The following is an 18,625-nucleotide window of genomic DNA, read 5'->3' on the forward strand; positions in this document are numbered from 1 at the left end:
GGCAAAACTCACTTCCTGGGAACTAAATACCACACAAGGTCATTTTTATGTAATTCATTGACCCATGTGTGTCATATACTTCCTCTAGCTATAATGACAGCCTGGTGATGTGGTCAATTCATTGACAGGTACTAACCTCAGGATGAAATTCAATTCTTAATCAATTCTCTTCAGGTAGTGAAATGTAATGACAGCTGGCTAGCAACTCTCTACAAGCCCCACACTTTTGCCCATTTTCACAAATTTAGAATTTTCTAAAGCGACTTAAACATTACTTAAACATTTGTCATTCTTAGCATAGAAGGGTGGGTGCATTTAATTTTACAATATGTATTTATACAGATGCCTTGCACGATCCTCATGTGATCATAACATTATATGACCTGCTACCACGAAATGAGCGTAGTCGCAAGTTAATAGTATGTCTGTTTGTCCTTTGTTAAAGGGGACACAATGGGCAGTTCACAAAGGACAGTACTGACTTGTACAGGTGCACAGCAAACAAATAACATCAACTGAGTAGGATGTTTCGAAACTACCAAACTTGCGACTTGACCCTCATTTTGTGGTAGAAGTCACATAATTATGTTCTGGTTCAAAATTTTCTCAAAAAAGTTTTTTCATTGTTCTATATTTTCATTCTTTACTTAGCACCATTTTCGAAGATTTTCCAAAAAACGATATAATTTTGTGTCGTGTTTTTTATCAAATTTGGATTAAAGTCAGGTAGTTTTTTGGAGTCCCAGCTGTACACCCCCAACCCAAACCAAAGTTGAGAACCCCACCCACACATTTATACCTTCCAGAATGACCGGTGTCTTGATTCTGAATATACTAACCTTGGACTTCCAGAGTGACCCTGAGAACAGCTGTTCCAGCTGAGTTCCTTGCTACACATATATATACCTGCCAGAATGACCGTTGTCTGGATTCTGTATATACTAACCTTGGACTTCCAGAGTGACCCTGAGAACAGCCGTTCCAGCTGAGTTCCTTGCTACACATATATACCTGCCAGAGTGACTGGTGTCTGGATTCTGAATATACTAACCTTGGACTTCCAGAGTGACCCTGAGAACAGCCGTTCCAGCTGAGTTCCTTGCTACACATATATATACCTGCCAGAATGACGGGTGTCTGGATTCTGAATATACTAACCTTGGACTTCCAGAGTGACCCTGAGAACAGCCGTTCCAGCTGAGTTCCTTGCTACACATATATACCTGCCAGAGTGACCGGTGTCTGGATTCTGAATATACAGCATACCGCTATCCAATATCTGATAACCATCGCCTTCTTCCAGCTCTTGATTATCTTTCATCCACACTATAGAGGGCGCTGGTCTACCGACAGCATCACATGGGAGGCGGATGGCACGGTTGACGGTTGTGTATTGTTTGTCATCATTTATTTGGCCAATGGTGGGAGGAACTGTTGAAATAAATGATCAAAATTGGCAAAATGTGTTAATATATAGATCTAGAAACCTAAATTAATCTAAGGAATCAGATAGCAATGTTGCACTATATTGAATGCAAATTGATGTGTCTGATGTGCTCTCAGGTCCCACAAAAAATACTGTGCAAATGTTGCTATCCGATCACTTAATGCACACATTCTCTCACATCATGATACTGAAAAGCCAGTCTTGACACTCTTATTTTCACTCATTTTTATTTGCATAATTATATTGTTGTCTATCTTCATATTTAGATAAACGACTTGTTTTATTGTACGTACTAATGAATAAGAAAGAAATATGCTACATGTTTTAACTTTTTCTCTCTTTGAATTACCTTTGATAAAAAGTTATCAACTTGATTCTTCATCTCAAGATTTAAAATAGGTACCTATATGCTCATACTGTTACTGTGACACACACCTCTTTGTAAATGCCTGCAAACGAGGACCTTATTCTGCATGATTTAATCTAACTGAAGACACACACACCCAATTTCAATCACCACACCGTGGACCTACCCCCCCCCCCCCCCACACACCCAACAACTTCCTTTCCAACCGTGACCCATTCTGAACCCCCCAAAGGTGGACCACTTTTAAATGCATTTTTATATTATTTGTGTTGTCCTGGTTGTAGGCAGTAACCGCGGACATCATCGGTTTGTATGTGTGTCCAGGGTTGCACTGTGTGTATCCTAATGTAGGTCCACATTTACAGGTACTTACATATGCACCCCTACACACCAACCTACCTTGGACCACCAAAGCAATTTCTTTTGACATACTGCCAGCAATATTAGTCACATAACACTCATATAGACCTGTGTCGGATACACTAGCCTCATCTATGTATAATGAACCAGTAGGTGACAATTGATACCTGAAGAAAATATCAAAAGGAAAAACAACTAATTATTTGGAACTTATAAACTAATTCACACAAGCAAAATGAAAACTTACTCAGAAATTTTTATGACTTATCGAAGTTCACTTCTTCAGCTGTTGTGACTGCTGATTGATGTTAGCGGTACTGGCGTCACATGTTCGATCATGTGATATAGATCCATGTGACTCCAGAAGCCTTCTGTAGGTCTTGGAAAGGTGGTGGTGGCCTCTATCTTGGTTGAGGTCTGGGTTGTTGGTGGCTATGTAGATAGATTACTTCACATCTCTCTGATACCATCTTTGATCCAAGAATATTGACCTCCTTGGGTCAAAAGAATGTTTGTGGGCTTCATATGAGCACCGACAGGGGAAGACTCATGCTTGTGTTTTGAAATGTGAAAAGTACAGTCACCGCATTTAATCTTATATATTGAAACAACTATAAGGTAACATTTTGTCATTTGTGTGCAAGAAGGCTGCCTTATGTTAGATTTTGAAATTGCACTTGCAGAGGAATCCAAAATCTTGTCAAAAATGTTTATCTCATTAAGGTGTTTGGTTTATGATTGCGCATTAGGTGATTAAACTATTTATGGTTATAAACTTGCATTTGCAGACGATCTTATTAATACCCTCCTTGATTGGTTCAAAATTGGACACAATATTCATTTTGGCCAATTGGCAGGAAGTTCTCATGGGGGTTAAATGACTAAAGGCAACTATTGCACACATGACACTCACATGACGAGTTCAGACATTGTAAAAATCAGTTACCATAAGCTATTAAATAAAAGGCACTAAATTTAATGCCCATGTGACCCATGGGCGCCACCATACCAAGACCACCAAGTGATCAGTAGATGTGCTAGAATGCTAAGAGATAGGAATTTTTCAGACAAATATCATCAAAATTGCTGAAAATTTAATGTGCCACTTAATTAAAAATTGGGAGATTCTGTTTTTTTAGTATGTTTTCAAGAACTAAATTTTGAAAGTTTTGGTCAACGGAAAAAAAAAGTTATCAACGGAAACTCTTACAATAAAACTACAAAGTTGCCAAAAAATGACAAATTTGCTAGAAAATTTGGACATGCATCCCGCATTTTTAATTGAAATACACAGGAAGACCACCCGCTGTGCCAAAGGTCACTTTTCCAGGACATCCTGTCTAGACGTTGTAATGTCTGCGCCCATGTGGTCACATGGGCATTAAATTAAGTGCCTTTATTTAAATGCCCTAAGAAATTTATTGACTTTTCAACCAAATTCACAGACTTTTAATCAAGTTCGGGAGTGACATCAATACTTTTTGTGGTTGCGCTGCAAGCGTGTCAACAAACTGGCCTTAAATCCCTACTGCGACCAGCAACATACGCACCGATTTGTCACTCACTACCCAACTTGAGGTGAGCCAATGTATGCTTACCTAGCACTTGTTGTTGGGGAGAGAAAGACGCTATCTTTCCTCCATATCACCTCAGGTGGTGGATGGCCATATGTCTCGCATTCCAAGGTCACTGGCTGTCTGTCGGTCACTGATATATGATCAGGGCCTGGTTGGATAGTAGGGGGTACTGGAAGATTGAAGGATGATGAAATATATATATCATTAGGCATGTCGACACAGAGGGCTTAAACAGGAAGCCCCGCTTGGCCAGTTAGCCACAGAAGAACTGGCTTACACCTGTTACTTTGATGAAAGACAGAACAGAATTCACATGGATAAATTTTAACCTAGATTAATTCCCTCAGGCCAACTGACTAGGCATTGAACTTTTGACCTTTGACATGGTTGTTATGATGTCACAGGAACATCATCGAGGTAATTTTCTGATTGCTGGCATGAATCGATCAATTGAGGAGAGGGACTGTGCCATAACCTTCCAAGGACCTACGATGCTGCAATCAGAAAAGTACCCTGATGACTCTACTGTGATGTAATACCAACCGTGTCACAAGACAATAGTTCATGCAGTGCCTGGTCAGTCAGTCTGATGATGGAGGAGACCTGATACCGTAGCTATCAAAAATATTAAGTCCATTTTATTACGTCCCAGTTTATATTCAACTCAACTTACTGTGAATTTCAATGTTAAATATCTTCGTCGAGTTGCCCACCAGGTTTCGGGCTACACACATATACTCTCCGCTATCCCCAAGTTGAGCGTTCCTTATTTGCAGGTTTGTTCCGTCCGATGAGATGATGCTATTCGTCTCGTATCTCTGCAGACGTCTTCCATTTTTGTACCATGTGATTGTTGCCATGGGAACAGACAAATGAGGTATACATTCCAATTTTGTAACTGCATTCAGGATGACACTGACATTTCGAGGTGAGATATCGGGGAATGTTGGCGGTACTGAAAATATGCAAACATTTTGTAAGATTATGTCAGTGGTTAAGGGCTGGGGTATGAACGTTTGGACGGTATTTATTTTGGGACATTAGAGCACATCAGACATATCGAATTGCATTCTGAATACGAAGAATGTCATTCTGATATCAAATAATTTTGATTTTTGAAATTACAATTTAATACACATTTTATGGCAAATCATTAAAATTGATATTTTTGATATTTAACAGTACTTGAAGTGAACTTTATAAATCTGATGATTTATACTTAAAGTGTATGTAGGTGGGATGAAAAGCCGACGATCAATTGAAAATTTTGACCTTTTCAGATTGAAGATATGGATTTTTTTCCCAAAACACCAAAAAAATTAGGTCTTTTTGGGAAAAAATCCATATCTTCAATATGAAAGGTCAAAATTTTCAATTGACCGTCAACTTTTCCTCCCTGCTACATATACTTTAAGAATATATCATTAGATTTATATAATTCACTTCGAGGACTGTTATATATCAAAAATTTGAAAAATATCAAATTTTTATAATTTGTCATAAAATTTGTATTATATTGTGATTTTCAAAAATGAAAATTATTTGATATCAGAAAGACATGCTTCAGTATTCAGAATGCAATTCGACAGGTCTGAGGTGCTCTCATGTCGCTCAAAAAATACTGTCGAAACGCAATAAACGCTCATTTTAGATCCCTTAAGTTGTTTACAAAAATCGTTCACTGAAATGAAAGTGTGCTAGGAAAGTTGTAGTGATACACATGTAGGCCCTATAATATCATTCAAATAGTTTCATGATATCATTGAGCTTTTCCATTTAAAATCCACACTACCCCTGTGGAAGATTAAGCTGAAGTCTTCCACAGAGGGAGTATGAGTTTCAAATAGAATAGACAGATGGATAACTTCCAACTCACTCCCAGTTGTGGAATATATAGGTAACGCCATAATACACAGGGAGTATGGGTTTCAAAATGATTAACTCTGACTAATTACATTTTAAAAACATACTCCCCCTGTGGAAGATATTTCCAAAATCTTCCACAGGGGAAGTGTGAATATAAATGGAATAGCCCATTATAGAGCGTGGGTATGCATTACCCAAGGGTTACATCATAGCAATGCAGATGATGGATGCTAACCTCCCAGACCTTAATGCTCTGCATGCTAGCCATGCGCTTCAATGGAAAAAGTTCAAGTTTTGAAATATTTAGGCTTGTTTGTACTCATTTTAATGCATTTTTCATGCTGATTCCAAATATGGTCATGAAAATTTACATTTCTGAAATTTTTGAATTTGAATTTTTTTTTTTTAACTTGTCATCTGCAGTCGACACCTGCATGAAGAGAGTTAACTGCAGCAACACCATGATGTCACCATCCTTGTTTGCTTTATATTTCAGTGATACATATTGTTAACTATTAGTCATACCAGCAAGTAATTCATTAGTAAAATTATTTGAAGCGTAAAATGTACCCCTTCCAGAAGTGTGTTTCTCGTGCTTGTGTGGTTTGTTAAAAAAAAATTTAACACATATTTACAAAATGACATCAGGTGACTCCTTGATGACCTTTGATCTCACTTCAAGAAAAGAAGCCAGGTTTTTAAACTTTTTTTTGGCAAAATGTTCACATTTTCTGCACACACCCGCCAGCCATACATCGGAGCTCGTAGTCCACTTTTGCGGGGACAAAGTGAAGCAAGTCAGCTCATATAGGCCTACCCAAAACATTGCTGCTTGAAGATGGAACTATTCATTATCTCCCAGTAAAAGAGTGACTTTGATTTACGTAAGAGTTTAAGGTATGAACAGACTTCCAATTTTATTTTTTGTTACACTGCATAAGCATCAGTCTCATAGTAGGTGTGCATTTTCAAGACCACTAGCAATGATTTTTAGTTCTACAAAATGGCTGCAATGTTCTTAAATAGGTAGCACACATAATACTCACCATTAATATGTACAACAAATTCCTTAGTAGCATTGCCAACACTGTTCATTGCCACACATATGTATGACCCAGTATGGATAGTTTCAGCTCTTCCGATCTTCAGTGTCTTTCTATCGGGTGACATCTGTATGCCTCTGGAGTTAGGAGTCACACGGCGGCCATCTTTGTACCATATGATGGTCGGTGGAGGGTTACCACTGGCTTGACACGGCAAAGTGATGGTATCGTCTTGAGTTTGGATGATACTTGTAGTTACTGTAGGCACTCCTGGTGTCCCAGGTTTTCTAGGTGGCCCAATTGTTGGTGGAACTGCATGGACAAGTGATGACAAAACAGTATGGTATTGATGGAGATGTAATATCAATGACTTCATGTGTTTTAATAATATTCATGATATTGTTAACATTGATTTGCTTTACTGAAAAAATCATTTCCACAAAATGGCTACTTAAAAAGCTTGCTGGATCCTGGGGTTTTCCTTTGGAAGTAAATTGTACCAAAATTCTTTTCTACAAAGTTGAAACATGCTGATTACAGGACCATGGAGTTTGCCATAAGGAACTACTCCCCAATTATCAATCAAAGATATTAACTTTGTACCTAGTGGACAGCACCAGAAAATCTCTTCAGGGGGAAGCATGTGGGGGAAAAGTGAATTCCAGGGCAAAATCACCAAATTTGCAGGAAAAGGTGGACATTTTTGCAATTTTGGGTTTTTACTAAAGGCATCTTATCCCCATCCCCCCAGTGGCACTACCACTGTTTGCACCATGAGTAAAACTAGAATTACACGGTTCGTAATTAAGGAGGCCCCTACAACAAAGGTTGGTAAATATAAAGAATACTATCACAAGACCAAGTTTGAAGTTGATCAGTGATTGCGTTTAAGCTAGAGAGTGGATTAATGGAAATGTAGGCAAAATATGCAAAAGAGCTCATTAATATTCATAAACAATCAGACTCACCCTTTACTTCTATGCCATAGTACCGTGTACTATTCCCAGCTACGTTGATAGCTAAACATGTATAGCGTCCACTGTCTCCAACCTGCACCTCGGGGATGAATAGAATCTCCCCTCGGCGTTGTATCTGAAGGTTGGCTGATCCTTCCGGGTTCAGCAAGATGTTGTCCTTGTACCAGGAGATGTTTGCTGGCGGGACTGAGTTGACAACCTCACACTCTAGTACAGCACGATCATTGAGGACAAAGACAAGCTCTAGAGGCTCTACGGATGGTGTAATGATTTCTGGCTTAGCTGTTGGAAGAAATAGGAACAGATCTTTGTTGAATTGTCTCTTTATCAAGTTAGTAACAGGGCTATGGAACCTGCACAAGAACATATAAACACACTGGGTAATGATTGCTGGAATTCCGTTACCTCTTGTAGCAAGCAATCATTACCCAGTGTGTCTCTCTATCAAGTAGGTTATAGGGCTATGCAGCTGCACAAGAACATATAAACACAAAGGGTTGCTTGCTTGCTACAAGAGGTATGAAATTCCAGCTGTTGCACAACCAAACTAAAAAAAGCAAGGGAATGTGCCGGCGTGGTGATCCATTTACTAGTCAGATGCTCAGGGCCGGATTTACCTTTTTGGGGAGGCATATGCACTCGAGTGGTCAAGTTTTGGTTTAGGTATTAAGATAAACAATGGCGGCATGAATATAAAAATATTTAGCAGGATGCTAGCTTAACTTTTACTAGGTAAAATGTCAATTTCAGACTATTTCATCCCAAAATGAAGGTGAAATTTGCTATATAACGGGCCAGTGCACGTGAAGCACACAAAAAATTTCAATTTTACATGTTTTCGGGCTAAAAAGAAAGTGCACAGGGCAATTTGAGGGCCCACCTGGCCCAGTGGTTAATCCAGCCCTGGATGCTCTATCCATTAGGCCCCCAGCTCCCACTAATAAATGATAGTGAAGACAGTCAGGGTATACGATACACACAACAGACAGGAGATTAATATCTGATGCTTAATCGTCACCCCAATTGTCTTTATTGACAAAAAAGCAAATTTTCTGGTACATCAATTTTTGATGTGGTGTCCGTATAATTGCCCAAGAAAACAAATAATGCTTTATATAGACAGATATATAACAAAATACTGTATGACAGATTAGAAATGCAAACATATATGCCCATAGTGTGTTGCTTCTTGGTTCGTCACAATTGTGTCACATGAAAACGAACCATTTTGACAATTTGGTCATGTTCGTACATTTAAGAACCTCAAGCTGTGCACTCATGGCATTTACAACATATTGCATGCCCAACATAGGGCTATTCCATTTAATATCCACACTACCCCTGTGGAAGATTTTGGAAATATCTTCAACAGAAGGAGAATGAATTTCAAATGGAATAAACACATTAGCTGCTCTATATGAAACTCACCCTCCTTCAGTGAAAGATTCAGGTTGAATCTTTCTCAGAGGTGTATAAAATTCAAATGTAGCTGCCTAATGTGTTCATTCCATTTGAAATTCATACTCCCCCTGTGGAAGATATTTCCAAAATCTTCCACAGGGGTAGTGTGGATTATAAATGGAATAGCCCATATCCTGACACCTGTCATTGTAAATATTGAGTGTAACCTGTCATATAAAATATTCTACTCTCTGTATAAATCTGAAATTTATTTCATTTATTCATTTATAATGTAAAAGGGTGAATTTCAAGCTATAATGCCTACAGTGATGAATCCAATGGATTAACATAAAAAAAAGTATAAGTGGAGTAAATTTTGAATTTTGATATTCACTTCAACAAAAATGCTAAGGTTGCAAAATTCACTTTAATAAAAAAGACTGTCATTGAATTGGTAGGCTTTCCCCAAGAGTCAGTTTTCACAAAAGTTGTTTACAATAAACAAAAGCAATAGGCCTTTCAAGTTAGTTTAAAATTCAGGCCTGAGAGTGTGTCTTTGAAAAAATATCTGCTTTTAGCTAAAAAAATCTGAAATTATTTAAACCATACACACTTTTTGTACACAACAAGTGTAGAAAAAAATCTGGAAGTTGAAAAAAAATATCTGCAAACAGATAATAAAGTTTATTGTATCTATACAATAAACAGATTTACCTCCTGTGAAAGAGTCTAACCCTGGTCCAAAGCTTGTGCTTGGACAAATCAATATGATTGATTTATTGATTGGTTGCCTAGTAATGGCATTATGCAGGGACCAATGAGGTTTAGGGTCTATTGTTTGAAGTAGCCAATGGGAAGTAGTCAATAACCTTCTGACACTGCCAGTGGTCAGGGATTAGGCACATTTTTATCTGTCATGGAAGAAGAAGGTTGTGTCTCCAATGTGAAGAAAATTTTTTTGGGTAGGGTTAGTTTGGGGTTATTCGGGGTCAGATCGCCATAGGTTGTCGCAGGATCATTAGATTATATTGGTAATCCGACTGTTGGATTTGTGGTTAACAATTGCATGGTATTTCATTTTATGACTTTTGAAGCTTGTGGTGCTTCACTCCTCCCTAATGGTTGTGTTCAGTCAGGGTGAAGCATGAGCCTAAATTCTTTTCTCAGCATTCATGGTTAATAAGTTCAAGGTCATGATGTAGGTCAGAAGGTATGGATTGTTGAAAAATATGGGATTGGATTAAGATAAGGCTCAAGGTGTTTTCATGGAACTTGGGGAAATGGAGGAGCAGTCAAAGTCACAATTTCTTGGGTCAGGCTTATATCAGGGTCACCTGAAGACATTGTATAACGGTCAGATGGTCACGCAACTCGATAAAGGGGTTCCAGCAGATTCAGGCAATAGATAATAGTATCAGGTGTTTACGGAGCTTGGTAAAAAGAGGTACGTAGCATAGGAGGTTAAAAATGTTCAAGATGTTGGCTTTACTCAAGGTCATCCGGAGTCTGAATACGTAAGACAGGGGAAGCGGGGAAAGCGACAGGATTTGGGTAGAGGAATTTGGCATAGCAGTAAGGTTGACCGGCAAGTTGCTTCCCAGTTTCTGTTTTCTTTTTCTGATTTTTTTCAGGTTGAATCAACATATTGATGCTCGCAGTTAATAATGGAGGCTATGTGACGTGGAGGATATAAAGAATGATATAAAACGTTCTGGACATTATTTGGACCATTTATACCACATCTAATGATATATCCGGAGCAAGCTTATGGCAGGACAAGACGAAGTGGGACAGGAACACTTTCAGTGTACAATGCGGACATTATGTATTTAAGGGCAGGTCTATTGCAAAAACAAGTTCATCTCTATTCGAGGAGAATAATTATTAAATTTGACATTTGTTGCAACTTTTTATGCGTAATTCTCCTGAAAAAAAAGAGAAATTGTGTGGGTGAAGTTCGTACGTGTTCGTCCCCCGTTTGAAGCGAAATTAATTTTCAAGGTAGCCGGCTGAAGACGTAAGTAAATGAAGCGGACACTATATCATGCTCTCATTTACGTGTGTGACACAATCACAATTACTTTGACATTAGCAACATGGTTGCTGCAACAATGGGTTGTACTATTATTTACCATAACAATGCGGCATAACAATATGCAGACTATATTGTTCGCATTTGGAAACAAAGCCTCACACATTATTGTTACTATGTGTTTGCTTTGTAATATTTCATCCAACGGAAACTATAGTAACTATAGCAAATTAGCATTGCAAAATTGCACAGGGAAGTCAGGTACACGAGTTTGTGGGCTTAACATGGTTTATATGCTAGTCTCAGATTGAGCACGCTGAAATTATATTTTATCTTTAGCCCAAATATTTATTATGATATTGATATACATATGAATTGTAACATCACAATTGACTAATATATAAGAAAAAGAAGCGGCTGATTTTATTCATATGTTTAAAAACTTTTGGAATACTTAATTCAGAGGTTTTTTCTGTGAACAACCACAGTATGCGTTATGTGCATTGAGAATGTTTATAGTCCCTTTTGGCAAAGCACGTACAGTCATTTCATGACGTCAACTTTTTTCTAGGTCAAATCTGTCTCGTTCGAAGCAATTCATCGCTTTTTGCTGAATATCAATTTTAAACGTCTTATTTTCAATGTCCTCAAAACATTAGCTTGCCAATGATATGATGTTGTCCGAGCAATATATATGACCATTGAGTGCCTTTAATTATATCGTTATAATGTCCGACAATCTCATTCTTTGGGAACAAATGATAGATGCATTGTATATGGATACTGATATGCAAAATGAGTTGGCTTGGCAGCCAAAGCAAAGTTGCCATATTGTGTGTAATCATGGTAATTGATTGAGTTAGGCACCGCAGGTAGCCTAACTCGCTAGTATGTTCTTACCATTTCTATCCTTTATTATATGACTATTATACATTAAGTGCTCTACGCCCTTACAACAATCACTGTTATGGAGTCAATTTACTTTACTTCACTTCCTGGGCAGTAGTACTGGGCACATTTGGAAATATTTGCCAGCTAATTAATAATCGGCCTGCTCACTTCATAATTACATTTATAATTAGTGAATAAAAATATATCCAAGTGAGTGCCTTCTGCGAATTGGCGAAAACAGCATTTTGCATGTTACGTCATCAGGAGTGGATCGCACAGGCTCAGGTCTGGGCGTCAGTGATTAAGCTGAGGATAAGCTGTTGCGCAAGCCTTCAACTTTCCAGCATGTTAAAGGTATCGATGTTCAAGGGTGCACAGGAAAATTAGGTGTTTCACAATAGGAATTCAATCACCAGGGTGCCATGGGGTAGTAAGCCAGGGGTCATCCTCGTTCTCAATTTTTCTCCCAAAAATATAATAGAGGAGTTTTCGAGTTTTCGTAGCCCGCTGCTACCAGGATTGTTTTTCTTAGGCCCAAAGCCTTAACAAATAAGTCTAAAATGGACAAGTAAAGTACATGTTGTACATAGAGGAGGATAAAAATAGGCACAGGTTTGGCTATTATTCGGGAATATATACTGTGTGCAGCTCATACCTCTTCCTTACACATAAGATGTCTTGTAAATTTGAGATAATTTATCTAAAATATCCTTGCGTTTGTCAATGACATCAAGGGCGCACATTTTCAAGTGATTCTGTAAGGGTTTTTACTGGTGTTAATAAGCCTGGGAAATTAAGATGACAAAAGGGGATAGCTCATAAAGAGGATTATAAATCACAAGTGAAAAAAAAAAAAAAAAAGGGGGGTTGGGCAAATTTCTGTGCCATAAATTTGTTTAGGCGGTAAAAAAGGGACAGGGCCACAAAATTTAATCTTGAATCCAATTATATGAAAATAATTGGACCACCATAAATAATTGCATAAGTGTTTACAAATAGTAATAATTAGTAACTAATAAATTTGAGAAATAGTGCATGAGAAGTTGAGCGAAATATGTCAAATATCCAGATTACTTTCCTGAATGTTTCCGGCTTCAGGAAAGTAGGATTAATGTATATGCACTTTTCTAAGGAATTTATATTAAAGGATTGACTCAATAAATGTATGTAAACTTCTCTTGAGAAGTTTTCTCATGAAAAGTTAAGCTAAGTTTGATGTATTATAACGGTACCCTTTGGGTCCGTAATTTATTGGATAAGCTGAAGTTAAATCCAATTCTGGTTTATAAATAAATGGAGATACTCCTGACAGATATGCCTGCAAAACTTTTGAGTAAAATGTGCCTCATTTCATCAGGGGGTAATAAAGTTTATTGTATCTATACAATAAACAGATTTACCTCCTGTGAAAGAGTCTAACCCTGGTCCAAAGCTTGTGCTTGGACAAATCAATATGATTGATTTATTGATTGGTTGCCTAGTAATGGCATTATGCAGGAACCAATGAGGTTTAGGGTCTATTGTTTGAAGTAGCCAATGGGAAGTAGTCAATAACCTTCTGACACTGCCAGTGGTCAGGGATTAGGCACATTTTTATCTGTCATGGAAGAAGAAGGTTGTGTCTCCAATGTGAAGAAAAATTTTCCCACCCACCACACCCAAAAATTTAGGTCATATCCCAGTATTCAATACCTTTGTGGACAGTCACTTGGGAGCAGTAGCTGGCTGGGAAGGCTTCCATATCGTACGGGGTATAGAGGTACATAGACCTAAAGGGTGTTGCAATCTGCATTTTAATGGTAGCTTCTGCTGGGCATGGGCAAATTACCAAGAAGAGGGCTGTTAAGCTGACCAAGGGAGAGGATTCAATAAGTGCACATTAACTTCTCTTGGAGAGGTTAGGCCACATTTGGGTATACAGATCTAGGTGTTCAGGAAATCCCTTTAAAAAGAAAAAAAGGGTTCTGTAGCTTGCTGGTTAAAACATTGCTGTTAACTTCGTTTTAAGAAGTTGGGCCACACTTGGCGAGTGTGGAAAGGGCTTGAGAATACCCTGGTGGGCCCCGTATCTTACAAGAAAGTAATTTGGGTTAACTTCTCTGCAAGAAGAGGAGTTGGGCCACACTTGTGTGTGTTTGCAAAAGGGCCAGGGAATTCCACGGAGGGCCCCGTATCTTATGGGGAATTAATTTGGGTTAAATTATGCGGAAAGAGAAGTTGGGCCATACTTGCATGTGTGCAAAAGGGCCGTGGAAATTCCCTGGAGGGCCTCGTATCTTACGAGGAATTTGGGTTAACTTCTTGTGAGACAAGAAGTGGGGCCACACTTGCGTGTGTGCAAAAGGGCTCGGGGTAATACCCTGGAGGGCCCCATATTCATTAATTCATTTTCATTCATTCATTCTTTCATGCATTTATGTATTGTACAGAAAAGTAATTAACTTGGGTTAACTTCTCTCTTAGAAGTTGGCCCCGTATTCAATTCATTCATTTTTCATTCATTCATTCTTCAGTCATTTATGTATCTCACAAGGAATTAATTTTGTTAACTTTTCTATGATAAGATAAGATTGGGCCACAATTGTGTGTGTGCAAAAGGGCCCGGGGAAAATCCCTGGAGGGTCCAGAAATTACCGAGAGGGCCCCGTATTTTACGGGTGAGTAATTTAGGAATGGGCTCGGGAAAATCCCGGGAGGGCCCCGTATCTTACGGGTGAGTAATTTAGGAATTGGCTTGGGAAATTCCCGGGAGGGCCCGTATATTACGGGTGAGTAATTTAGGAATGGGCTCGGGAAAATCCGGGAGGGCCCCGTATCTTCGGGTGAGTAATTTAGGAATTGGCTCGGGAAATTCCGGGAGGGCCCCATATATTACGGGTGAGTAATTTAGGAATGGGCCGGGAAAATCCGGAGGGCCCGTATCTTACGGGTGAGTAATTTAGGAATGGGCTCGGGAAAATCCCGGGAGGGCCCCGTATCTTACGGGTGAGTAATTTAGGAATTGGCTTGGGAAATTCCCGGGAGGGCCCGTATATTACGGGTGAGTAATTTAGGAATGGGCTCGGGAAAATCCCGGGAGGGCCCCGTATCTTACGGGTGAGTAATTTAGGAATTGGCTCGGGAAATTCCCGGGAGGGCCCCGTATATTACGGGTGAGTAATTTAGGAATGGGCCCGGGAAATCCCGGGAGGGCCCCGTATCTTACGGGTGAGTAATTTAGGAATTGGCTCGGGAAATTCCCGGGAGGGCCCCGTATCTTACGGGTGAGCGGACACTGTGTGTAGATGGGAACAGACGCTGTATTTACGGGGAAAGTAAAGACTATCCAGGTCGAAAATTGTGGCGGTAAAAAAGGGACAGGGCCACAAAATTTAATCTTGAATCCAATTATATGAAAATAATTGGACCACCATAGGTAATTGCATAAGTGTTTACAAATAGTAATAATTAAGTAACTAATAAATTTGAGAAATAGTGCATGAGAAGTTGAGCGAAATATGTCAAATATCCAGATTACTTTCCTGAATGTTTCCGGCTTCAGGAAAGTAGGATTAATGTATATGCACTTTTCTAAGGAATTTATATTAAAGGATTGACTCAATAAATGTATGTAAACTTCTCTTGAGAAGTTTTCTCTTGAAAAGTTAAGCTAAGTTTGATGTATTATAACGGTACCCTTTGGGTCCGTAATTTATTGGATAAGCTGAAGTTAAATCCAATTCTGGTTTATAAATAAATGGAGATACTCCTGACAGATATGCCTGCAAAACTTTTGAGTAAAATGTGCCTCATTTCATCTGGGGGTAAATATCTGGTCTTTCACACCCCTCTGCACAGTGGTCATAAAAAACACTAAAAATCCAAGTTTTGAGATACTTTCACAAATTATCAAGAGCTCTCAAGAATTACTGAAACAATACTAGTCTTGTTTGCACTCATTTTAATGTATTTTTCATGCTGCTTCCAAATATGGTCATGAAAATTTACAATTCTGACATTTTTTTAATTTAAGAAAAATTGAACTTGTCGTCTGCAGTCGACACTTGTGTGAAGAGAGTTAAATTCAATGTGTACATGTGCATACTTACAATATACAGTTATCGTCAAGGTCAGTGTGAAATTTCCAGCTTCACTAGTAGCCAGGCAGGTGTAATCACCAGAGTCAATAGGTCTAGCATTACTGATCACCAGCGTGCCATCAGAATCTACAGATGCTCTGCCATGATCAACAGGCTGATTATTCTTAAACCACATTATCTCTGGTTGCGGTGTTCCTATGGCTGGACACGGCAGGCGTATGTCTTCGCCCGAGTTGGGATTGGTTAGAGGGGATGGTGGTCTTGGGATGAAAGGAGGTTCTGTAAGAAATATATAAAAATTGATCCACGATCAACTTGCTGGTCAACTTTGCAACCGCAATGTAATTTACACCATATTTACTACCGTAAAATGAGGTAACTTTGGGCACTTTTCAGAGTTTTAAAATCACTGCTTCCAAACAAAACCAATTATATTTCTAATTAACTCTTTTTTATGACATTAGGGTTCCCTTCTACACCATGAAGTTGGAAAAGATTATTTAATAATTTCGTAAGGGGGCCCTAGGGGTTCAAAATAGCCTGACCAAAGTTGCCCCAAATGCGGGGTATTTGGTCACATTCCATGAAGAAAAAATTCCAAATTTAAAAAATCGATCTTCGCTGTATTGTTGTTTTTTGTGACATTTGACCCCTTGCAAAATTAATCAAGCGCACATCCTTGCCCACAAATATTGATTTTTATTTCTTCTGAAAAAATGTAAACAAATGCTCATTTTTGGTCAAAAATCACGATTTTTTCGTAAATTTCGAGGAAATTGGACATGAGCGACTATTATTTCTTCCAAATATATTTCTTAACAAATTGACACCAAATATAACTAAAACAATACTGCTGTACGAAAATATGACCATTTAAAAAATATATTTGACCGACCAAAGTTACCCCGCTGACCGAAGTTACCCCATTTTACGGTACCTCAAATCAGATTACATTAACTAGGCTGGGTACAGCCGAAACACAGACCCATCCGCACTTAGAAGTGTAGTAACATCTTAGAATTGTAACATCTACCAATTGTCTGTACAGCTCCCCAAATTCCATTGGGTGAAGGAAATTTTTGAGCCGGTTTTTGATAACCAAACAACTAACTAATCACCAATTTTAAAGGAGGAGGAAACCAGAGATCCTGGAGAAAACCTGCAAGAGCGAGCATGGATCGGGATAAACCAAATACACATACAGTTCTTGGGTACAACCAGGACTTGAACCCGGTACTCAGCAGTGCAAGGTGAGTGAACAACCACTGCACCAACTCGCTGATAATCAATTCCCAAGATGAAAAGAGCTCTCAAGCGGTAATAACTGGTTCGATATCGGATTTCTTGGTCAACAAATGTTTTACGAGTTTCAATTAAGTTTTAGTGTAAAACCTATCTTCTCAAATCCGTTGTATTGGATTCCCATATCCCCATCACATTTGGGATTTGACTTTCAGATATCCCTAACATATAACACATTTGTTTGGATGCCAGGCCTAAGGTTTAAGCACATTGTTCATCAGTCATCTTGAAATAAGTACTAAGCGTGATTTTTTCGCGGCATGATTTTTCACAATTTGAACTGTTAGCACAGTTTTGTAAGGTCTTTGGTCTTTGTATTTGCAATTACAAACAGTTTCCCATCCTCACTTACTGATTTACAATTTTACAGTACTATTACTAGTCAATAGAGCTACTTGATTTTGCTTGTAGTAAAAGGGATGTTTTTATACTCCCGAAACGTCGGTTGTCTTGTCTTTTTAAACCTATATTTTGGATGTTGTTGTACATATTAAACAGTTTTTTACATTTATTCACTATTGAATGCATTGTTCTTGTGAAAATAAGTGTTTACCCAGCAAACACAAAAACGTTTTTAAAATGTTTTAAATAAGTTATATTTTGGCTTTTGGTTTAGGTAAAAACGTTTTAATAACATTAAAATGTCGGGTTATATAAAGGTCACGATAAATGTTTTGTATGAAAACACACTACAACAATATTTTTAAATGTTTTCCAAAAATGTTATTGTAAACTATTTTTGCAAACATTTTTGCCAAATATTGTGTCAATACTTAAATAACATTATGTTAAAATATTTGAACCCAGCAAACACAGAAATGTTCTTAAAATGTTTTTTCAAAACCTTTTAATAACATTTAAATGTCGGGTTATATAAAGGTCATGAAAACGTTTTTAAAAGCGTTATTGAAAATATTTTGGGCAAACATTTTTACGCAAAATATTTTTTCAAAACCAAAATAACATTCTGTTCAGAATGTTTTGTATCAAGTTTTCAAGAATATTTTTGGAATGTTATTAAAACGTTTTTATACCCTTTATATAACCCGACATTTAAACGTTTTCTGTAAAACATTTTTGTTTGCTGAGCAGTAGATTATCTAAAAATGTTTTTTAAGGTTATGAAAACGTTTTATACTCTTAATATACCCTTTATATAACCCGACATTTAAGCGTTTTCTGACAACCTTTTATAACCTTTTGCGAATGATGTCGAAAACGTTTTGTGTTTGCTGGTACTTACCCACAAGGCACATTATCTTCTATAATGATGTATTTATTAT

The 18,625-nt window shown here is 38.0% G+C and overlaps 1 protein-coding gene across 1 annotated transcript in view; it reads right to left on the reverse strand.

The window, feature by feature from the left end:
• LOC140138368 (hemicentin-1-like) overlaps positions 1–18,625 on the reverse strand; it is a 177,172-nt gene that overhangs the window by 40,825 nt on the left and 117,722 nt on the right. Inside the window, 8 exon segments of the mRNA XM_072160275.1 lie at positions 947–1,042; positions 1,159–1,431; positions 2,214–2,341; positions 3,773–3,920; positions 4,425–4,706; positions 6,664–6,972; positions 7,629–7,919; positions 16,050–16,319. Of these exon segments, the coding sequence (XP_072016376.1) occupies positions 947–1,042; positions 1,159–1,431; positions 2,214–2,341; positions 3,773–3,920; positions 4,425–4,706; positions 6,664–6,972; positions 7,629–7,919; positions 16,050–16,319 (1,797 nt within the window).

This window comes from Amphiura filiformis, chromosome 17 (genome assembly GCF_039555335.1).
Source record: "Amphiura filiformis chromosome 17, Afil_fr2py, whole genome shotgun sequence".
In the NCBI taxonomy this organism is placed as follows: Eukaryota; Metazoa; Echinodermata; class Ophiuroidea; order Amphilepidida; family Amphiuridae; genus Amphiura; species Amphiura filiformis.